The sequence below is a fragment of the Venturia canescens genome, chromosome 3 (assembly GCF_019457755.1).
Source record: "Venturia canescens isolate UGA chromosome 3, ASM1945775v1, whole genome shotgun sequence".
In the NCBI taxonomy this organism is placed as follows: Eukaryota; Metazoa; Arthropoda; class Insecta; order Hymenoptera; family Ichneumonidae; genus Venturia; species Venturia canescens.
Window position 1 is genome coordinate 2,296,299 of NC_057423.1, and position 22,734 is coordinate 2,319,032.

Here is a 22,734-nt window from a genome sequence, read left to right on the forward strand (position 1 = left end):
GGACTTCCTAACCATGGAAGCCTTTCTCTGCACCGAGGTTAAACTGCAAAACAACTAAAAATCGATCGACGTCCTAAAAAATGTAGAAAATCTGGATTTGTAATAAGAACTGCGAGTGTTTGGCTTCGAGTCGCGAGAGTTCATAGGCAATTTGGACATAACTGTCAAAGTGGTACATAAAATCGTAGGCAATGACTGTCCCTCGCTGGTCTCCCGAACGCACTCGAGCGAACGTTTTTTTCACACCTTCGACCGACGAATGTTTCTGAGATACGAAAGGGGCAGCAAAAACTGCTTTTTAAACTCGAAGCCTTCGAAATAATGGGGAATTAATTATCAACCGTGGTGTTGTGGTCATCGCGCGCCTTGCGAATTCCACGATCGTGGCACGGTAGCATCAACCGCGAGGACATTTAACTCGGGCGTATTCGAGGCTGAAAAAACGTCTGGACGTTTCTTACGACGATCGTAACTCGCGCATTTTTGAGACTGGACGAACACCTGGATCCATAAAAAGCCGAATACACAGCGGTCGAATTGTTGACGTTAAATCGACGTGCTTAAACTGTTCATTGCTTTTTTCTCGTGCGGGGGAGTTTCCAAACGAGCCGATAGGCTTGACGGCCTGTTACATTTTCTCGACACGCTTTTCCAGCTCCACTTGAAACCTCTGGCTGCATGATCGAATTCGCTGTAGTTGACTTTGGACTCGAAGGGAGTTTGCACGTTTTCCGATTCGAATCGTCAACGCGTAAAACAGCCAACGTCATCGCGCGCTTTTCTAAATTAAATAAAAAAAGTGAATCAATGTATCTCGATATATTCGCTACGATAATCACTTATCAGACGATGCAGATTCTACGCACGAGCGGATATCGATCGATGTGACTCGAATCAGCGAGCAGCGGCGAACACTGGAAAACGACGCAGACCTACGAGGTCCATTCCGTGAGGCAGTAGTTTTTCGGCATTCATAGTTTTCACGTACGTAGAAAACAAAAAGTTTCCTTTCGCCACCCCCGATCACGGCTTATCTCAATCCCGTTGATGCACTTTTTCGGGAACGAACATTTTTCCCGGATATTCACCAAACGAAGAGTCTCCTTATCACATTCCCTTTTTTATCCTCTTCGAAACAATGATCTTTCGATATTTCCCGTCGAGTCGTAAAATCTTCATCGAATTATAATTCTTACGAAAATTCAACGCTTTTCGCAACGTTCCGAATGAAAAAGCATCGCGTAAAATCATCGCAGTTTTCGGTACCGAGACTCGTGTCGACGGAGAAAACGGATTCGTCTTGTATAGCGAGGGATATATTATTTTTCGAGAATTCACAAAGTATTTAACCACCCATTATAAACAGCAAAAAGTGATGCACGTGAGCACTGTGTTTCGTTTTGTTTTCGAGTGTTATTCATCGTGTCAGACTAGCACTTAAAATGAAAATCTATTGTAAATCACAAATTTTGACTTTCAGCACAATAAATTCGATGACGCAAAAGCACGAATCACATATAATTTTTTTTCAGGGTTGCCCGAGCATGCTTTACAATAACATTTGAAGTGACTAAAAACATTTTTTACTATATGCTTATAGAGAAAAAGACTCTTGAGTCTTTTGAATAAAAGGTATGGGTATTTTTATTATGGTGGATGAAACAATTTTTATTATTTACTGCTCTTCGAATTTTCTCGTTTTCCCCGTGTATTTCTGTAATTGTACAATTTTTCGTTTTTTTTTTTTTTTTTTTAAATAATAAAAATTGTACAGGGAAACAGTTGCTCGTGAAACACGTGAGTGAAAGAAAAGCGCGGTGTGTCATAGGTCCGTTCCCTTTTTTCCTTCGACAGTGTCACGACAGAACACACATTGTAGAACTGGGTGGAGACACAAGAATTCTGATATAGTGAGCACCCGAAACTGCCCGTTTAACATGCACCAACGATCGATGCAATGAGAGAATCGTTTCGGGGGCAGTCTGCGCAGAGATTTAAGTGCGTTCGAAGCAGTTAACGGACAGCTTTAACGGCTCTGCTATTATTCGGTAAAACGTGCAATCAATGAAATAACGCTTTGATTCAATTACTCGCCAAGAGACTGCGAAAATCTACACTTTTCTCGTCGCTGTCAATTCACCGAGAAGAAACATGCCGCTGTGACGAATTAATAAAGTTTTCGGTTTTTTTAACAGATTTTGTTCTCTGCTGGGGAATCGGATGTAGGATTCTTTCTCGAGTAAGTACTTCGGTGAATATTTTTTATTTTTCGTTGAGATATTAATCTGAGCACTTTCTATATGTGTTGCCAATCGTTCTCGAAAAAGAAGTTCCTAGAAATTCTGTTCGATGATTTTTTTCACGTTTTCGATATTTTTTCGGTGAAGCGGCCTCACTGTGAGAACAAAGATTCGAAACATAATTGCGATCGGTCCGTGCGATCTCAATTTTCGAGACTCGAAGTCGCAAGTTTTATATATAAAATCTTCCACTGCTTTGACAGCCCTTCTGCTTCTCAGTACTCGCTGGGGGACCTGAAACTTCGTGAATCAACCAGGAAATTTTATCTTGTTAAATGATCAAATGCGATGAAGATTCTGCAACGCTCTCTTGATTCTTTCCCTTCCATCAATTTTTCTGTGCCTCGTTGCAGCTCGTACAAACAAAGAAAATGTCGTGGATGCCACGAGACTTGGCTCGACTGTGTTCGCCGGGTGCGACTGTAACGACGTGCCAACCTCAAGCTTACATGTTCCTGGCTCTGGTCACCCAGCTCTTCGGTTACTCGCTGGACAACTATCCTCCTCTGAAGATTCATGCTTCTCCTCAGGATTACTATTCCCTCGATCTCGGGACACCGAAACTGCCATTTTCGAGCTCGCCGTCTTCGGCGTACTCGAGTTTTGAAGAATACGATCTTCAGAGGCCGATCTCCAGGTCGTACCCTCCCGGCAGGCGGATGAGTTCCGGACTCGTCCGGGATTTGCCCGTTTCGAGTGCTCCAGCGAGATCGAATTTCTGGTTTCCGGAGCCCCGCAATCGTCATTTACGGTTCACCACGGTCCCGACGTTCCAAGGTCACAGTGGGGACATCGAAGTTTCGTCGACGCGAAGAAATTACGAGAAACCGGAAGTCCTCGAACGGCTGGAGTACGGCGAGAGGATTGGGATTCCAGGGAGGAACGAGGGAGGATTTTCTCCGGAAGTGTTTGGCGAAATGGGAAGGTTCGAGCTCGGAAACGAGGCGAAATTCATACCGCTGTACCCGCCTTTGCTCGATCCGAGTGAAAGGAGCGATCGGACCCCGAGATCCGGGTTTTTAAGGCTTGTTCCTGGAACCACTAATACCCTTTCACCGTTCAGCGAGGGCTTTCATGAAAACGGCGAAGAGACGACGAGAGAAATTCCTCCGGGAAGCGTCACCGTCCAGGAATTCCCAAACGTTCGAAAAGTCGACGGAGCAACGGCGAGTTTTTACGACGAGTGGAACGAGCGAAATTTGTATGGCAGTGATCCTGGGACAGGAAACTTCGGGCGAACGCTTGATGAGGACACGCGCGGTGCGAAGCGGCAGGCGAATCATCGCGTTCCTGAGACAACCGGCTCCTCGCCGGGCCAATACGATTTCATCGTTGTCGGTGCTGGCTCCGCCGGATGCGTCGTCGCCAATCGACTGAGTGAAATCAAACAATGGCGGGTGAGACTCCAAAACGTTTCTTCTCTCGACGTCAAAACTCTCGACAATCCTAATTTACTTTGACCTTCGGAAATATACCAACTTTTGCGAATTCGCGCTCAACGAAAATGAGGAACGCGGCGAGTGAAGGGGCCCGAAAAAACGGAGAAAAAAGACAGCGAATAACCAATATGGAAAAACAACGCTCTAGAATGTAACCAACGCGCGGACAACTCGGATAATAAAACTTTGAATTTCCACGCAAATGCTTCGCGACCGTTTATTTTCGCACAACTACCGCAAATTGTTCTTATACTATTGCGGAGTATCAGAACGCGTCAATTATTTTCGAGGACGTTGAAATTCTGAACGGAATTGAAAATAGCAAGGTCGCTCCCAAAAGTCCTTTGTGTAGTACTCGAGCTTCTCGATTTCTCGCATCGAGAATTTCCATCAAATTAAAATAATCCACAATTATTCTGATTTCTGTTGAACATTCATATTATCGATTATGGTTGCTTATAATGTCCCATATTCTTGATAAATGATTTATTTAGTAGAGATCAAGAGAATCATTCGATTCTCAACGACTCACCAAACCCCCACTATTTCTCTTTCCGACGATCATTAACGGTGAAGCGAAACTTCGTTGTAATATGCAGTAATTAATTAAGGAGGGTGTCTACTATCGTCAAAATGATAAGAAATTGATCAAATTTGGTGATAATGTCCTTCAACATCAAGTGCGAAGACACAATTTTTTTCAAAATTTTCTTCTGCTTAGTTATCGAGTAATTACGCATTAAAGCAGATTTCTTATGCCCGAAATATATTTGGAAACGCTATGCTTATACGCACGTGAACTTTAGTGATCAATTACTCGATAACTGTACAGAAGAAAAATCTTAAAAAATTTGTACTGTCAAATTTGGCACTAAACAATATGTTCACCAAATTTTATTACATTCTTATCACTTTGAAATTTTTAATGTACGTAACATGGTTTAGCATGGGAACATTGTATCGTCGCTATCCACCCTCCTTAAGACGGTGGAGTAACATTTTTCGATTTTCTAAAATACCTACCGAAATTCAATTTTTAGATTACCTCAGTTGGATGCAAGAGTTTAAAAAACTGTGATAACTTAACTTGCGCGGATTGTCTCCACAAGGGGACGTGCTTCGTCAGCTTAAAGTTCTCAACTTTGAAAATTTATTGCGTACGAACGACACGGTGAATATTGTTCAAATATTGGCAACAGTTGCGTAAAGTATTCGTTTATATCTCATAAAAATTTCAAGTCCAAATGTTGGATTTCGAGTGATAGTCATACCTCCTTAACTCCGCGCGACGCTCACTTTTATCGGTTTATTATCGTTGTCTCGAAGTCGAAGAGAGCTCGTTGCTCTTATGATCGTAAGTTGTCACGCGGTGGGTTAAAACTCGGAGCAGTTTATTCCTCAGGTGTTGAACACGTGAGCCATTTTTCTACTGTCAAATGCCAGACCGAGGTCGGGGCTTCACCGTTAGTCCGCGATAAAGTGATTTTCGAAACGGTGCAAATACTCGGGGCAGCGTATCAATAGTCGTTTTCTAATGAATCGAATGTTGGGCGAAAAATGTATTTTTATGCAACCTCGATCGACGTGAAAGTCATCGAAAGACTTCGAAGCTGAGATGATCGTAAAAAGCCAGTTTTTCGACATTCGTCCAGAGTCGATCTTTCGAAATTTCATGAAATTTTTCGACATCGGAATCGATTTCGACTGAAGAATGAAAAATGAGATTAGCTTTAGGATTTCAATATATTTTTTCTATTCTCAAGAATTCCGAAGTAATGAGAATTTTTTTTCAGGTCCTTCTTCTAGAGGCAGGAATAGAAGAACCGCTGGTAGCCGATGTGCCAGCCTTCGCACCTACGTTGGGAGGCAGCACTATTGATTGGATGTACAGAACACAACCGGAGCAACATTCGTGTCGTTCGAGAAGAGGTCGAAGCTGTCCCTGGACTCGTGGAAAAGTAATTTCAAAGTTTTCATCAATTTATTATACAAATTATAAGTGTTCTCCGCGTTCCCTCGTACATTGGGAGAAATTCAAGACGAAAAAATGTCGTTGAATGGGTCGAGGTTGAATCATGCGAATCAAATTCTTCAATTTTATCATCAAATTAACAAATTATGTTTATTCGTAATTCTCAAATCCTTGAAAACGTATTCGTTATTGAACAATTTAAACGATAAACCTCTGAAATTGTGTGAAAATGCATTTGAAATTATACAGGAATCGAAAATTCGTTTGATCCAAAAGTAAATATTGAGAACTAGCCTTTACCCGCGACTTTGCTCGAAAACTTGATGTTTTTCCATGTCCAAATGTAGCCAATGCGACTCTCCTTTTCTTTTTTTTTTCTTTTCAACTATTTCTATGCCAGAAATCACGCGGTGAAAGGACAATTTTACGAATATTCTGTAAATCTCTCTTGGAAATTTGATTTTGTTTCCAGGACCGAAAGTACTCACTGACCGTCCTTCCAACCAACTCTGTGCCAAAAATCAAGTAGATTGGTTGCTCAGTGAGGGCGTGGAGGAAGGACAAACAAAGAAAGAGACTCTCTCATTTATAGTATTAAGTTAGGATTAGGATTAGGATTCGAGAGTTGATAATTTTTGTAAATTTTTCAGGTTATGGGGGGTTCGAGTACGGTCAACTACATGCTGTACGTGCGCGGCAATCCTGAGGATTACGACGAGTGGGCGCGTTTGGGCAACGAGGGCTGGGACTATCGGAGCGTGCTTCCCTATTTTCTCAAATCGGAAAAGAACGAAGATCCGGAGGTAAGAGCGCGTAGAAAAATTGGGATGTCGCGTCGGGTTGCCGGCTCTCGGAAAAATGCAGAGGTTAAAAAAGTGTCGGAGATAAATTTGAGGCCACATTAAAATTGCAGATCGTCGATGCGAGTCCGGAGTACCACGGTACCAGAGGCTACCAAAACGTGGAAAGATTTCCTTATCGAGACAAGAACATCGGAGTGTTGATGAAGGCTTGGCGAGAGATCGGTTACGGGGAGGTCGACGTGAACGCAGCGAGTCAACTGGGCGCGATGAATCTCCAGACGACATCGATTCACGGAATGCGCCAGAGCACGAACGGAGCATTCGTAAGGCCGGTAAGGCACAAGCGGATTAATTTGGAGATCGTGACGGAAGCTCACGTGACGAGATTGGTGATCGATCCTCGCACGAGGAAGACGACGGGAGTGGAATACACGCTCGGTAAAACAGGAGTTTTCGTAACCGCGAGTGCGAGCAAGGAAGTGATATTATCGGCCGGGGCGATAAACTCGCCGAAGATACTGATGTTATCGGGTATCGGGCCCGCTGAAGACTTGCTCGACCTCGGGATTCCTCTCCTCTATGATTCCGCGGTGGGGCACAACCTCCAGGACCACGTGACCATGGACGGATTGGTTATTGGCCTGAAGAACGACAGTGCTACGAGCGTCGACTACGAGCAGATGCTCCAAGACGTTTACAAGTACAAACTCACTAAAATGGGCCCGTTATCGGCGACCGGAACTCTGACCTGCACAGCTTTCGCCAAAACTTTCTACGAGAGTTCTCCGGAGAGGCCGGACATTCAGTACCACTTCGATCCCGTGAACACGGACGACTTTTATGCCGACCCCGGGGGGCTCGTCGAAACTAATATTTACCCGACTGCCTACTACAACGGGATCACCGTGAGGCCCGTTCTCTTGGGACCCAGGAGCCGAGGCTTCGTCAAACTCAACGACACCGATCCGCTCTGGGGGGCGCCCTTGATTCAACCGAATTATTGGACCGCCTACCCCGACCTCCTCGCCATGATCGACGGCATTCAAATCGCCCTCGAGCTCTTCCAAACTAACGCTTTCCGCTATCACAACTTCCGGCTGATCGAAGACCCACTCCCGGCCTGTCGGGCCCACCGGTTCGCCTCGAGGGCTTACTGGGCTTGCGTGCTCATGGAATACACCGCTACGATCTTCCATCCGGTTGGCACCTGCAAAATGGGCCCGGTTACCGATCGCCGAGCTGTCGTCGATCCCCGACTCAGGGTTTACGGCGTCGCTGGCTTGAGGGTCGTCGACGCATCCGTCATGCCGACTATCGTCAGAGGAAATACGAACGCACCGACCATTATGATCGCCGAGAAAGCTAGTGACTTCATCAAGTCCCAGTGGCTGAAGAATTGACCACAATTTAGGCCGCTGTCACCGTTTAATTGTTCGTTCCTCGGAGTTCTCGTTACCGCGAGTTGTTACGCGGGCGAAATTTCACTTCATCCGCGTCGCCACAAAAGTTACGAATTTTATTTTTTCATTAACGTTTTGATAGAGCAAAGTTCCTGGCTAATCGCTCTGCAATGGTTTTCCCACTGTCCGGACTCCCTCGCGCGGACGTTCACGGGAAAAACGTTAGCGAAAATCCGGGTCCCCTTCGTCCAAATGTTCCACGATATTTAATACACAAAATGCCAACATCATAACTCGAGGAAACCGCACACAAAAGTGGCGCTTTGCACAAAATTTATTCAACTCAATTCCAACTAAGGATTCTACTAATCTACTCGTCAATTACATTCGCCAGTCATTCGTAATCTTAACAACGTTTTTCATAAATGTTCTATCGTAAGGATCATCGATGGGAAATTCGTGACCACAAAGCAGAAGCTTCTCACGTTTAAAAAGGAATGAAATATCCTCATTATTGTAATAACCTCGTTCACAAATAAATGACGATAAAAGAAATGCGGAAAAGCTGAGGAGTTCGTCGAATGTGGGCAGGCTTTTGGAGAACTACATGGAAAAAATATCGATGGATTCATGGTTTTGTCAAACGGAGGTGCCACGATGATTGGCGAGTCCTTAAAATCCTCGGAATCTACAAAAGTTCACTTTTTAATCTATTTTAATAAACCATCCTCCTGCGATGGCAAACCGCAGAAAAAAGTTTTGACGTTCACTTTTCCCGACCGGGGACAAAAGTCTGCTTAAGGAGTCTACCCTGATTGAACGGACAAAAAAAAGACTACTTTCACCAATTTTTTTTCACCGATATAAATTATGAAAATGAATATAAAAAGTGTTGGGCCTAAAAAATACACTCTAAAAATACACAAAATTTTTTTTTAATGTTTATTTTACTCAGTTTTCGTTGAGAAAAGTGGAGGAGAAGACAGGTTAAAAAAAAAAGGGTTTACGCTGTTGATAAAGCCTCTGGAATGGATGATCGGAGAAAAAAATGTTTTTAGATTCAATAGGTAAATGGCTAAAGCGCGTATCATATAATTTTTTATTTTTTCAAAAACGACAAAACGGCGGCGATTTTTATAAAAACTAAAAAAAAAATAGTTCTGCTCAAAATTTCGAAATTCGTAGTATGATACGCGCTACAGCTATAGTCATAAAAGAACACGTGGTAAAATTTTGATAAGGATCGGTTGAATAGTTTCGGAGATTTTATCAACGAGTCGTCCAAAAACGTAATTTTGAGAAAAACGCGTTTAAACAGAGCCGAGTACGCGGTATCGCACTGGGCGGTGCGTATTGGCGCGCTCAGACAGCCGAGTAAACATCGCTCAAAAGTACACTTATAGATTGCTCAGATCTTTATAAAATTTTAGTAGGATACTTCGAAATATGTATACTTTCGAAAAATGCAATAAAAAAATGGATTTTTTGAAAATTCTAATTAAGGTAGACCCCTTAAGTTCATACAAAATCTCGTACAAAGTAACCAACAATAATTCTTCGTTTTGACGTTTCTATGATTTTGATAAAAAACGTTGATTGAGCTGTCAGTGGGACGAGCACTATCGATACAAGTGTCCTATCATTGAAATAAAATGAAAAAGAGCGGCCTGATTACAAGACGCAAAAGTATAGTGATGCAAAGTGTTACGAGCCTTCGTCACGGCTACGAAGCCATGCAAAACTCGTCATCGGAGCTCTCGCTTTCACTCTGACCAATTTTGATTTTGTTTCGAGACGAATGCTCGCACAATTTCACGTGAAATTCGAGACGCGAACGAGGAGGGAGTTCGAACCAGAAAATAAACGTTTTTCAATCCCGTTGGAGTCGCTCGCGTAGCCTTGACCCTCCGATTTTGCTAGTTTGCGAAACTTTTTTCATTAGAAAGACGTCCAACATTTTTTTTCCGTTGTGTGCACACCGCGATTATGATCGTATAATAATTCCGATGCTCGAGTCAAGAGCAACAACTGAAACTCACTCCGACAGAAGTACCATTTTTGTTCGAGGAAATAATTGGCGTCATAGAATAAAATTTATAGGCCATTAAACTCGTAGCTTCAACGCAACATCGTAAAGAAATCGTTTCAACAAATCGTTATCGCCATCGATACATCGAAGGAACTAACGATCGATCGGTAACTTTATTCGCCATTAATGATCTCGGTTTTTTTGAAGAACGAGAGAAAAGTTGAGAGGCCTTAAACTCAAGCGAGTTCGGGATAATTTGGTGCTCACGAATTTATCGAACACTTTCACTCTCTCTCTCCGTCTAGCTCGCGACTCGAGTCTGATGTAACCGCAAATATCCCATGCAGAAAGGCTAAAACGAGGCACTTTTTGATCCTCGTTATAATTCCTCTACCAAGAGCTCTCCGCAAATCACTTCCTTCTTTAGAATCCTCTTCCTCTCACCGATCTTCGCCCACGTTATATTTTCATATACCACGATACTTCAGAGGCTTCTGTCAAACGGATGTGGACGTGGAAAGTTACGTAACTCGAAATCGCTCGCTTCGTGCTCGATAGTTAGCCAGATTCTTTATTGGGGAGCGACCCATTGAGGAAGATCACGCGTTACTTGTGATTCGAAAAAGCAACTCAACTTTTTTGCTCTTTTAACGATCTAAGAAACAATTAAAATTTATTCTCGCAATTATTTAAATTATGTGTAACTTATTTGTTGAGATCGATCAATTTTTAACATAATTATAGCGGTTAAAATACTTTCGTAGTTAAATCGTCAAGCGAAATGTGACAACAGCCATTTTCTATTTATGTGCGTACGCATATCTATATTTTAAACCAGCTGGCTCATGCTGTTGTCAAACCTTCCACTGTTTGTGTCGTTGTTACTCGTTCAAAGAAGTCTTTTTCTTTTTCCATTTCCAAGTCATTTTCACCGGTGACAAGGATTTTTCAGGACATCACTGGTACCTAAGAACGTTGTGTTTTCTTATTCTAGTTTTTGACTCTTTCAAGTTGGGAAGATCCTATTTCGTTAAATCCTAATCGTCGCAACAGGAGAACCCTTCGAAGAGTGTGATTTTCGTTAATTGTTTTCTCGACAACTAGACGGCAGGTCCTATAATAATTCCGGGAATAGATGCACGCTGTATATTTCTAGAATATTTCCAAATTCCAACTCTTAGAGTTGGAATTTTCGATTTTTATTAGAGTCGCGTGATCTTCCTTAAAAAATGATTAATCGAGTGGAGAAAAGCGAATTTTGTCGAAAGTCGATCAATCCGAAAGTGATCAGTCATCTGATATCTCCGACGACCAATCCCGGAGGTGGAGCTGCGATCGTTTGGCAATAATTCGACGTTTCGAGCGCAACCGAGGAAGAATTTTTCCATTATTTTTTTGACACTCCTTCGAGAAGCAGAAAAAGTTCCCGCGCGGTTTCTGCGAACTTGAATAGCAATGAGATTTCTCAAGTGCGATTCGTTGCTCGAGCGTTTCTAGCAGTCAACAAAAAGGGAGCCAGATTGTGGCGACGTGATTAATGCCACGTGAGTCGAAGAATGTGCAGCCTCCAGTCGCTCTTGCAAACACCTTAATTTCTCTGGCTGCCTCGTTTTTTTTTTTTTTTTTTTTTACATTTTCTGAAATATCAAACTCGTCCAACTCGAAACGTCGCGCTCTTTCCCACCTTCGCGCGTTCCTTCTTCTTTTCCCTTTCGTCGTATATCTCGTGTGCAGTTACATCGTAGAATGAATTGTGACGTGGTAGGAGAAGCGAATACCGTTTTACAGGCGAACACGATCTGCGGCACGAAAGACTCGCATGCTTTATACGCTTACTTCAATGTTTGAACTCCCAGTCTCTCGCTTTCTCCCAGTCTTCGCTAAGCTGCACGATCTTACGAGCTCCTATACGAGCTCTCCGCCACGTGCTCGGGCGGATTCAAACTCGAGGTTCGTTCACGTTCCATTATCAGGCTCATTTTCGTACGAAAATCAAACAGAACATCGCAGCTTCGAAGAAAATTTTACCGGAGCCGGTTTCGATCAGGTTTTTCGGATGATTGAAAATTTCGTCTAGTTTCGTTGGGGCCGAAAATGTTTTTTCCTCACTCGAGCGATTTTGTCACGCTCGGGGAAGAATCGAAGCTTGAGTCGATGTTTTGTTGTGATCTCGTTGCAAAATGTGAACTTTTCAAGGTCGCTCTATGCTTAGAGTGAATGAAATTTAATGAAAAAAAACTTTTTAATGAAGAGTGAAAATTAAAACGTTCGAGTTCCTTGTTTTATTGACCGTTTCTCAAAGTGTTGGATGTGCTGGTGGAAGGTAAGATTTTTTAACGATCTGTCTAGCTCGAGGGAGAAATTAGCACACAAACGTGTACGTGTTACGCTAATTCGTTTTCGAATTATGCAAATCTGGTGAGGCGCGTTTGTCCGGGCTCGTGCGTGGATGACGAGACGACGATGGATGTGGGAACAGTTGTTGAACTTGCTTTCAATTCTTTTCAAGGATCACGTTTCTTCTCACACATTATTCACGCTCACTTGAGCCACGAAAATTTAATGAACTTGAGCAATTTCAAATCAACTTGAGTACTGTCAAAACGAAAGTCCATAGTCTCGCACGTATTTGATACAATTAACAAGATCGTTTCATTGAGAGATAGAATTTTCGTTTCAATTGCGTTCGATGCTACCAATAAAATGTTTCTGAGATGAAACAATTAACTTGTCAGTGATGCAACGAGTCGTTAGTCCAACTGACGAGCTTTCATGCCAATGAACAAACTCTCGTTAATGACGTTAAGCTTGTTGCTTAACATTTTTGAGGTGAGCAGCTGTCTATAAAAATCGTTTTATTCGTTGATGAATATCTCACGAATGTACTGTTTCAAGGAAAACTGAAGTTGCCGAACGAATTTTGGACAAATTAAATGTCAAAGTTGAGTAAAAATGTCATTTCGTTGCATCGGTTGAATGAGACGAAGTCCTTACCTTCACACTTTTTTTCTTGTCACTCTTATCAATGAAGAAATTCACTTGAAAAACGACAGCTCGGATCAGGACGACACATAGAATAATTTTACTGAAAACACGAGACCAACGGGAGTAATTCCTTGACAGGCATGCCAAACTTTGTCTTTATTTCAACGCAATTTTCAATTACCGAGAATACATTTTCTATCAATCCTAAGTGATTAAAATAAAGGTATTTCTGAATATAATTAATATTATCATTCACACAGGTGAAAAATTTCGCATTGTTCATCCGAAAGAATAGTAATCATTCAGTATCTACGTTTAAGGTAGCATTAAAGGTAGCATAAATCTAAAGAGATTTAGCAACAAGCTTAAAAACCAAATCGAATTATTTGGCTTCATTCGATCGATCAATGTACATAAGAATTTTGGTGTTCGAGTCGACTGAACTAAACTTCATTCGTTTTATTATTTCCGTGCGGAATATTTATTTCCAAATTTTTCGGTGAACTTTATTCATGTTTCGAGTTACGTGAATTCATGGCACTATTTTTGGCAAATAATTACGAAAAGATCGTTTTTATTGTCTCAAGGATTTAGACGGATATGGCGATTTCTCCGAGCGACGGAAACGCGAAGATGTAAGAACTCGGCGACAGATAAATTGGAAGCAAATTGTGAAACGAATAATATTTACGTCGTACGGTGGAAAAAGAAGGTCGGAGAATTTCCTGTTTCGAAACGAACAGCAGGATTGTGAATTTCTCCGGCATTCGTGTGCCGGCCGGTTCGTTGTTTTTGTCATGAGGCCGATAAAAGCGCCCGAAACATTAGACGCCTCGAGTGCCAAAGAAGAAACTGCTTAATTAATTCAGACGAACTTTCTATATGTTAAACGGTCAAAAAGTAAGGATGGCGATCGAATTTCACGGAAGGGATTGAGATTCGACGAAATTGAAACGCGATCAATGGAAAGGAGAAGAAAATCGATAGAAAGGTGACGAGTTATTGGTAAGGAAAAGGAAGGAAAAATGGCGCTGATATTTGGCAGCGTGTTGGGAGCTTTCAAAGCAGCCACTGTGCTTCTGGGCATTGGGAAACTCGCGGTACTCCCCATTCTACTAGCCTCATTGGCGTACTTCAATTACGATCTAATGGATCCTGAAAACCATCCAAAAGTGACGAGAAGCTTGCGGAAAGAGTACGATTTCGTGGTCGTTGGGGGAGGGAGCGCCGGAAGTGTGATCGTTAATCGACTCACCGAGAATCCAGCGTGGAACGTTCTTCTGCTAGAGGCCGGTGGCCACGAAACGGAAATCACTGATGTGCCAATATTGTCGTTGTATCTTCACAAGAGTAAAATGGATTGGAAGTACCGTTCGCAACCACAGGACTCCGCTTGTCAGGCAATGGTTGATAAACGCTGTTGTTGGACGAGAGGGAAGGTAAGTTTCGTCCGGCTATCCGCCATTCATTCATCAAATTAATCAATCAAATTGATCGATCAATTTTTTAATCAAAAGCGAATCAATCGCTGTGCAGGGAAGTTGTTAATCGAACTAATTTTCGTTGCTGCACCGAGTCAACGAATCGAATTCATTGATCTCCAACAAAACTTTCGTTGAACCACGTTTTCGTGTGGGATGAGAAATAAAATTCTGAGGAAATTCATTTGTGCTCTGGGTTGAAAGCTTTATTCTGCTCGCCACGATTCGTTGGACGACGAAAATATCTTTTTTTGTTTATTATTTATACGCGGAGAAAACGCATTCGTTTTGTATAGTCAGAAATATTTTTCAACAATTTTCAAAGTATTTTAGGCACCGTTTACAAACAGCATAGTATTTTTTGAATTTTTCTATTTTTCGTCCATTGAATTCTAAACAGTTTTTTGTACGTAGCAAAAAGTCATCTACGTCAGAACTATATTTCGTTCTGTTTTCGAGTGTTATTCGTCATGTCAGACTAGCACTTACCGATAAGTGGAAATTTATTGTCAATCACAAATTTTGACTGTCAGCATAGTAACGAACGCTACACCGAATACGTGTGGCATTTTACCATTCAAACAGTTTTTTTTTTCAGAGTTGCCCGAGCATGCTTTACAATACAAACATTTGAAGTGACTGAAAAGATTTTTTACTATGCTTATAGAGAAAAAGACAATTCTTGTTACTGCTCTTCGAATTAATGCTGCAATCCAGTGCGTATAATATCTCGTTTTCTGCGTGTATTAAAAAAAATACAATTTTTCAATGAATTTATTTCAATAAATATTTCATTTCTCAACGTTTCATCAGCCCCGATAGCTGCACAGTAAAGTTGATTTTTTTCATTATGGTTAAAAGTTTATAAAGATTTCAAAAGGGGCATGTAAACCTCGAAAAAAATCTTGTGGGAACGAGTGTAAATTTTGTTGATTTCGGAGGACAGTGTGAAATGCAGATGAACGATAAAAAGAAACTCTCGCAATCCCACTTTTTCCTTTATTTATTTATCGACACCAAGCGAATTAACGCGTGATGGTAGAACATTAAGAGCTGCAGACTCGTCCGGCCGAGAGTGAAAGCAATTTCGATATGCATGCTCGTATAAGAACCGGCGAATGGACATTAAGTTGTTTTGAAATATTTTTTCCTCCTCGGTACCTTAAAGCAAGCAATCGAAAAAAGCTGGCGACGAAACAGAAGAGAATCGCGTGTCCAACAATCTTCTTTTGTTTATCAATTGCGCAATTGCTTTAAAAGAAAAGCAATTGTTTTGCCTCGGCGAGCGACGAGCTCGATAAAACCGACTAGACTCTATCGCGTTGACAATCGAGCTAACGAATCGAAAGTTCCGCGACGACCTTCGTCGCACACGCGCCGCATCGACGGACTTATCGTTCGATGGTGAAAATCGCTTTTTTGCCCCACTACAAAATCACGGTATTCCTCGATACCGAGAAATAATAAATAACCCACGAGAAAAACTCGACTTTATTCATACTCAGAAGCTGCTTTTCGCTGCAAAAAATGCGAACCTTTGAGCCCGGTTTTTTATAATAATCCGATTCACATACCTTCACGAATAATTGCTCAAGTTGGCTATGATGAAATTCCGCTTTCCAGCACTCTCGTCGAAAGCGACGATGAATCAATTCATTAAATAGATCGTGTCGATAAAACACATTTGTAGTGGAATCGCTGTGAGTTGCCAAGTTTTTCGTTGCTAAAATTCGTTGTTTCAAGCGCAGTTTTTTATCTTGCACAAATTATCAAATTTTCTCGAGCTTAATTTTTCCTGGTTTATCGCCCTTTCGAGATGGAAAACGGTGAGCAGTTTTAGTCGTTGCTTCGTTCGAACAATTCCGTTCAGATTAATTATGCAAAGAAAACGTTTTTTTGGAAGAAAGTGGTGAAAAGATTCGTGCTAATGTAGAATGAAATTTGCAGGTTCTCGGCGGTTCCAGCGTCCTGAACACGATGCTTTACATCCGAGGGAATCGTCGGGACTTTGATCAGTGGGAAAGCTTCGGGAATCCTGGCTGGAGTTACGAGGACGTTTTGCCATATTTCCGAAAGTCCATGGACCAGAGAAATCCGTATTTGGCACGGAACCGAAGATATCACAGTACAGGTACGTGTCGAACGCCGTTTCGGTTGGAAGGAGGAGAATATTGACGGGCTGGAAAACGGAAGCGTATGAAAAGTCGACTCGGCAAATACGTGACGAAATAGAAAAGTTCTTGACAATAGAAAGACGCGCGAGGAAACATCGCTGTCAAGAACTTGAGCTCCGTTTTCACAAGCAACACGAACGTTTGCTGGAAAGTACGTTGGGAAAGTTGCCAAATCCACCAGATTTTAGTACGTGCCTGAGAGCACTTCCGCTCGAAATGTAAACACACTCGAATCGGACGAGTCACACGGAGAGAATTAAATTTGAAAAATTACCGTCCAGTTACGACAGTGCGGTGACGAGCTGCAATTCACGATATATTATGATGGGAAAAAATTGATTTTTTCTGTACATTGAATAATATTCGAAATTATAATAGTGAAAATTTCTGATTTAGTGTGCAACGGTATTCGGAAGCGAGTGATCGATACTTGCATCGGGGCAAAGACACTTTACTGTGATGCACCGTAAAACTGACCAAACGTTTCGTTAATTTTAGTGTACGTACCTCAAATTTAACTGTCTGCAATATTAACTATTGAAAACTGAAAATTCTGGAAAATATTTAAAATTTTACCGTGCGTTACAACAACGTTATAACCGTTTAATTCTCTCCGCGTATTCGCGACTCACATTTCATTCATCGAAATATTTTGTCGAAGGTATTCGTCAGAAATTCGTCGTCCGGGCAACGGGATTTGAATGCTCAATATCCACTGCTTTGACCAAATCAAAACGTTTTAAAATTTTAGCAAAATGTCTGGTTTCCAGGAGCACCATAATTTAAAAATCAATGAAATTCAGTAATTTGTCTCAAGATGAGGAAAACGAGGGTTTTCCTCATCTCGACGGGATGTTCACAAACGACGATTTTTTAACTCACGTAGATCGTTAGCGCAAGATCGAGGTAGTAATTATACGTGACGGGACGATGAATACGCGTAGGAATTGTACAGAGAGGCAGGTCCAGGCTCAAAGGTCATTGGCGGATGAATAATTGATGCGAAGTTGTTGCAATTCCAACCCCGAATAACCCGCAGTTTTCGAGTCGACGGAGAAACTCTTTCCGTGCAAGAAAAATGTAAAAAAACTTGGCGATTAATGGGAATGAGTGGGGGACGTAAAAAATTAGCACAAAGGTGAGAAATTACGAACAGAGCGACGCGTCCATTTTCAGCAGGAAAAAATTGATGCAAACATAATGTTGATTTGTTTTTCGCATCTTCATGAGAGATGCACAAGAATACATTGGCCATTGAGGTTTCAAAATCGACAAAAAAGCACGTTAACTCACGCAACCTGTCATTAAACTTTTCTATTACGTCATTGAATTTTTTTTCGAAATATTCGATCGACGCATGGACAGGGATAATGGCTGACCTCGATTTCTGTAGCGATGTTGAAAAAACATAGTACAATATTTCACTCCATTTTCCTAACTCCGGACAACGGAGTGAAATGAACGAAAAAAACATTTGTAATTCAGCAATTTTTTGTTTCACGAAGTATCGATGCAGGTCGAAAAACTACGAATTGCAAATTCGGTGGGAAACGAAATTGGAGAATTACGGGAATTATTGGAAGGTTTTTTAGATCATTTGTTGGACTCCAACGTTGGAAGCTTGAGCGTCATTAACCCCGGCACGTTCTGACGTTAAGGCAACTTGAATTTCCGTGTTCTTTCAAAAATTCACAAAACTATTCTTCTGGCCTTTCGTTCATTGTTTTTATTTGAAGATAAAAAATTCATTCTTTCATCACTCCTGTCGAAATCAGTTTTTCAAGGTTTCGATTATTCTGACTTGCCCCCCTTTTTTATGACGCTGAAGTTTGGAAAGTTGGAGTCCAACGAAATGATTTTAAAAACCCTCCAATAATTCCAGTAATTCTCCAATTCTGTAGCCTAACTCGCAATTCGTAGTTTTTCAGTCCGCACCAGTGATTCCTGAAATAAAAAATTGGTCAATTACAAATATTATTTTCCTTAATTACGTGGGACTCGGTCTTTTTCGTTGATGACAAAAATGAGTAACTTGGGAAAAAACCGAGAGCCAGAAAATTGCAAGTCTTCGTAAAGTATTTAAACGTATGCGAAAAAGCGTATGAGCTCATTGACAAAAAGCGTATTAAAATTGCAGGAGGTTATCTGACGATCCAGGACGCGCCATACAACACGCCATTAGGAGTGGCATTTTTACAAGCCGGTGAGGAGATGGGTTACGACATAGTGGACGTGAACGGTGCGCAGCAGACGGGATTCGCGTTTTACCAGTTCACGATGCGTCGAGGAACGCGTTGCAGTACGGCCAAAGCATTTGTCCGTCCGATAAGCAACCGTCCGAATTTTCATTTGTCGTTGTGGAGTCACGCGACGAAGGTGTTGATAGATCCCGGAACGAAGCGTGCCTACGGAGTCGAATTCATAAGAGCCGGCAAGAGGGAAGTCGTCTACGCGAAGAAGGAGGTCATCCTGGCAGCCGGAGCGATAAACAGTCCCCAGCTGTTGATGCTGTCGGGCATCGGGCCGGCGGAACACCTCAGTGAGGTGGGCATCCCGGTGATCCAGGACTCGCCGGGGGTCGGCCAGAACCTCCAGGACCACATAGCCGTAGGAGGTTTGGCGTTTTTGATCGATCACGAGATAAGCATAGTGATGAATCGTTTGGTGAACGCGAACACGGCTCTGCGTTACGCGGTGACCGAAGACGGGCCGCTGACTTCGAGCGTCGGCCTCGAGTCGGTCGCGTTTATAAACACGAAGTATGCGAACAAGTCCGAGGACTGGCCGGACATCGAATTCATGCTGACATCCTCGTCGACCAGCTCCGACGGGGGCACCCAGGTGAAGAACGCTCACGGCCTCACGGACGAGTTCTACAACGAGGTTTTCGGCGAGATCAACAACCGCGATCTCTTCGGCGTTTTCCCCATGATGCTGCGCCCGAAATCCCGCGGTTTCGTCAAGCTCCGGAGCAAAAATCCTCTCGATTACCCTCTCATGTACCACAACTACCTGACCCACCCGGACGACGTCGACGTCCTCAGAGAAGGCGTCAAAGCCGCTATCGCCTTCGGGGAAACCGCCACTATGCGACGATTCGGCGCTCGCTTCCACAGCAAAAAGTGGCCGAACTGCAAACACCTCGAACACTTCACGGACGAGTACTGGAACTGCGTCATCAGACAATACACCATGACGATCTACCACATGAGCTGCACTGCCAAAATGGGCCCGTCCACCGATCCCATGGCCGTCGTTGATCCTCAACTCCGCGTTTACGGGGTCCCCGGACTCCGGGTCATCGACGCTTCCATCATGCCCACCATCACCAACGGCAACATCAATGCACCTGTCATCATGATCGCCGAAAAAGGATCCGATCTTATTAAACAACAATGGGCCTTTGCCCAAAGAAGAGCCGACAATTCCACCGCTGCGGTCGCTTGAACGAGCCAAAATCAAGACTTTTCCTCTCTCTCTCTCTTGTAGTTTTTCTCTCGTCAACGAATTCGTCCCGTCGCCTTTTACTTTTGCTGCTTGTCGTCCGATACGACTCTCTCGGTGCACGAAGTGGCATGAGCAGTCGAACGGACACGGAGACAAGTCGGCGACGTTTTTACGTTCGTTCGTAATAGTTTTCGTGACTTTTGTGCACCGCGAAGCGAGGTCCGATCTCCTCGAAACGAAGCTTCTGAACTTTCAGTTAGCAGGACGCTAATTCGGTGCTTTTTGGAGACACTGCTCACGAGTGCGGTCGAATGATGTCGAAGTTTGCAACGTTCGAGTTCAACGAAATCGTGTTAAAAAACTCTCCAACAATTTCAGTATCTCCAATTCTGTTCCGCAATTCGCAATTCGTAGTTTTTCAACCCACACCGATGATTCGAGAAATAAAAAATTGTCTAATTGCCAATGTTTTTTTCGCTAAATTCGTCCGACTCCGACGTTGCAAACTTCAGCGTCGTACGATCGAGTGTGAAGCAACGGCGAAGGGATTCGACGCAGTGTAAATAGTTGGTGGGCCCAAACAGCTGAACGCTGAATAGTTTGTAGTGTAAATAATACGAAATTGTTAACGAAACGCCTCGAACTGCGGAGGTCCGAGGATTCGTTGCTGACGTGAAAACGCCAATGAACTAAGCATCGCGCCCACGTAACTGAAAGAAAAATATATGCAGCAGTCATTTTTGTTTGTATTAATTATGAAAACAAAAACGGTGAACGAAAGGAGAATATTGAAAGGCGATTTACCGGAGTAAAGTTGCTCAATGAATAATTCTAAAGATATTTGTATATAGATGTATCCATTAATAATGACGTTTGCTCCTGTAACCAACTTCAATGACCAGACCAGTCGTTCTTGCCACACGGTTAACTCCGCCAATATCTACGACGCCGTTCCGCAGCTTCTATTAATAAAATGGAAGTGTTTTTCACTAGAATTTTATCGATGGACTGACGTCGATAAACTCGATTCTAAAAGGTTGATCGTTCGAATGAATTCATCAGGATCCACTGTGTCGACGATTGTTTTAAATTTCGCAAACGAATAATTCGCCAAGCTTTCGATCGTCCAGCCGAGTTTTTGTCAATTTTTCCCAAAGACTAATGGAAACCGTTGAGAGTATGGATCAGTCGACTAAACTCACTTGGAATTTGCGAAATCGAAATTCTTCAATCGGTCAAACTGTTTCGAAGAATTTCGATTTCGAAATTTGCTGCTATCTCTCTCGCACTTGCGCTTGCAATAAACCGACTGATCCGTTCTCTTAATTAGGAATTATTTTTGTAGCTCCATTGGGAGAGTTCATGATCATTTTGTAAGTTATGCAAAAGAAATAAAATAATTTTTTTCATTGTGCTTGTGGTTTTTGAATCCCCGTTAAATTAGGCACTCGAGAAAGAGGCTTCGACAAATTTATTTTTCTGCTTCGACGTTTAGAACAAGTTTGCGTAACTCATCGGTATGAAAATATTTCAGTATTTACGATATTACGTGTCGCAAGTCACACGTTTTTCGCACTTACGTTTTCTTATTTAAACACGAAATTTGTTTTCTTTGCTGTCCGAACAGCTCGTCCAGTCTAATCCCTAGAAAATCTCTCTAAGCTCACAAGGAAATTCGAAAATGTAAATTAATTTTGAAGAATCTCAAACTTCTCACACACGCCTCGAGTTATTGACGAAGTAATAAATCGAAGAGTTTGAGGATTTCCAGATTTTCATGTACCCAGGTAATAACTTATTTAAATAATTACATTTTTATCGCCTCGAGGTAAAGTGCTTCGGGACCTACGGTCGGTAAACTCAGGACGCTTGGACGCAGGCGCAACCTGCAGGAGTTCAGGAACGTTCCAAACACGTGGAGGGAATCTTGAAAGAATCTCTGAATTTATGAGTTACACGAATCCGCCGGGTCGTTCAATTCACAATTCTGCAGCTATTTCGCACTATCGGTCAAGCTTTTGAGCTGCAAAGAGATGTTTTTTGTGATCGAGCCCTTGCAAACTCACTTCATTCTTTTTTCCTGCTCGATCGATCAGTCGATTAATTTCCCGTCGAAATTTCGATGTCTCTTTGAAACGATAAGAATTTATCCCCTAGGAAAAAAAAGGTTGGGACAAGTACATTGATGATCCCTCGTTTGCTGATAATTCGATCCATGAAAAAAACTTTAAAACAAAATTTTTATAAAAAATGGGCAAAAAAATTATTTTATAAAAAAAAAACAGAACAATTCGAAAAAAATTTCACAAATCTTGAAAAAGCATTATCTTTAAAAAAAACTGAACTGTATCTATTTTTTAAAGTGTTAAAAGAATCAAATAACAAGTAAAAAATAAAAACCGAAAAATCGCGCTTGAAATCATTTTGGAAACCGATGCCTCATTCTTCTTATTTGATTCGAAGGGCTAAATCAATTAAAAAAAAAACCATCTAATTTACGTGCAGCATTAAAATTTATTATATCAATTCGAGGCCAAGTATTTTCTAATAAATTGAAAAAAGTTACCATTTGAGTTACGTGCAGCACTAAAATTTATGATATCAATCGAAGGACAAGTAATTTATGAGTAACTCCAAATTTCAACATTATGGAACTGTTTTAAGAAGCTTTTAAATCCAAAAAAATCACATGCAAGCTAGTCAT

General features: G+C 42.0%; 3 protein-coding genes across 7 annotated transcripts in view; 2 read left to right on the top strand and 1 right to left on the bottom strand.

Annotated features, from left to right (window-relative positions):
• The window catches only part of Flo2 (flotillin-2), a 121,352-nt gene that overhangs the window by 38,365 nt on the left and 60,253 nt on the right, over positions 1-22,734 (bottom strand). The gene's annotated exons all lie outside the window — the stretch shown is intronic.
• Positions 1,775-8,842, top strand: LOC122407853 (glucose dehydrogenase [FAD, quinone]-like). 2 transcript variants are annotated; one of them, XM_043414311.1, is made up of 6 exons: positions 1,775-2,048; positions 2,196-2,239; positions 2,654-3,697; positions 5,533-5,697; positions 6,362-6,514; positions 6,625-8,842. In XM_043414311.1, the coding sequence occupies exons 3-6, from the start codon at positions 2,672-2,674 to the stop codon at positions 7,912-7,914; spliced, it is 2,634 nt and encodes an 877-aa protein (XP_043270246.1). In that variant the 5' UTR covers positions 1,775-2,048; positions 2,196-2,239; positions 2,654-2,671; the 3' UTR covers positions 7,915-8,842. The 2 variants fall into 2 exon arrangements, with proteins under 2 accessions (XP_043270246.1, XP_043270245.1); XM_043414310.1 differs by having other exon boundaries at positions 1,775-2,239.
• On the top strand, positions 11,668-21,439 carry LOC122407860 (glucose dehydrogenase [FAD, quinone]-like). 3 transcript variants are annotated; one of them, XM_043414325.1, is made up of 4 exons: positions 11,668-11,893; positions 13,516-14,367; positions 16,357-16,540; positions 18,721-21,439. In XM_043414325.1, the coding sequence occupies exons 2-4, from the start codon at positions 13,954-13,956 to the stop codon at positions 20,028-20,030; spliced, it is 1,908 nt and encodes a 635-aa protein (XP_043270260.1). In that variant the 5' UTR covers positions 11,668-11,893; positions 13,516-13,953; the 3' UTR covers positions 20,031-21,439. The 3 variants fall into 3 exon arrangements, with proteins under 3 accessions (XP_043270260.1, XP_043270262.1, XP_043270261.1); XM_043414327.1 differs by lacking the exon at positions 11,668-11,893 and adding an exon at positions 11,905-12,266; XM_043414326.1 differs by lacking the exon at positions 11,668-11,893 and having other exon boundaries at positions 12,291-14,367.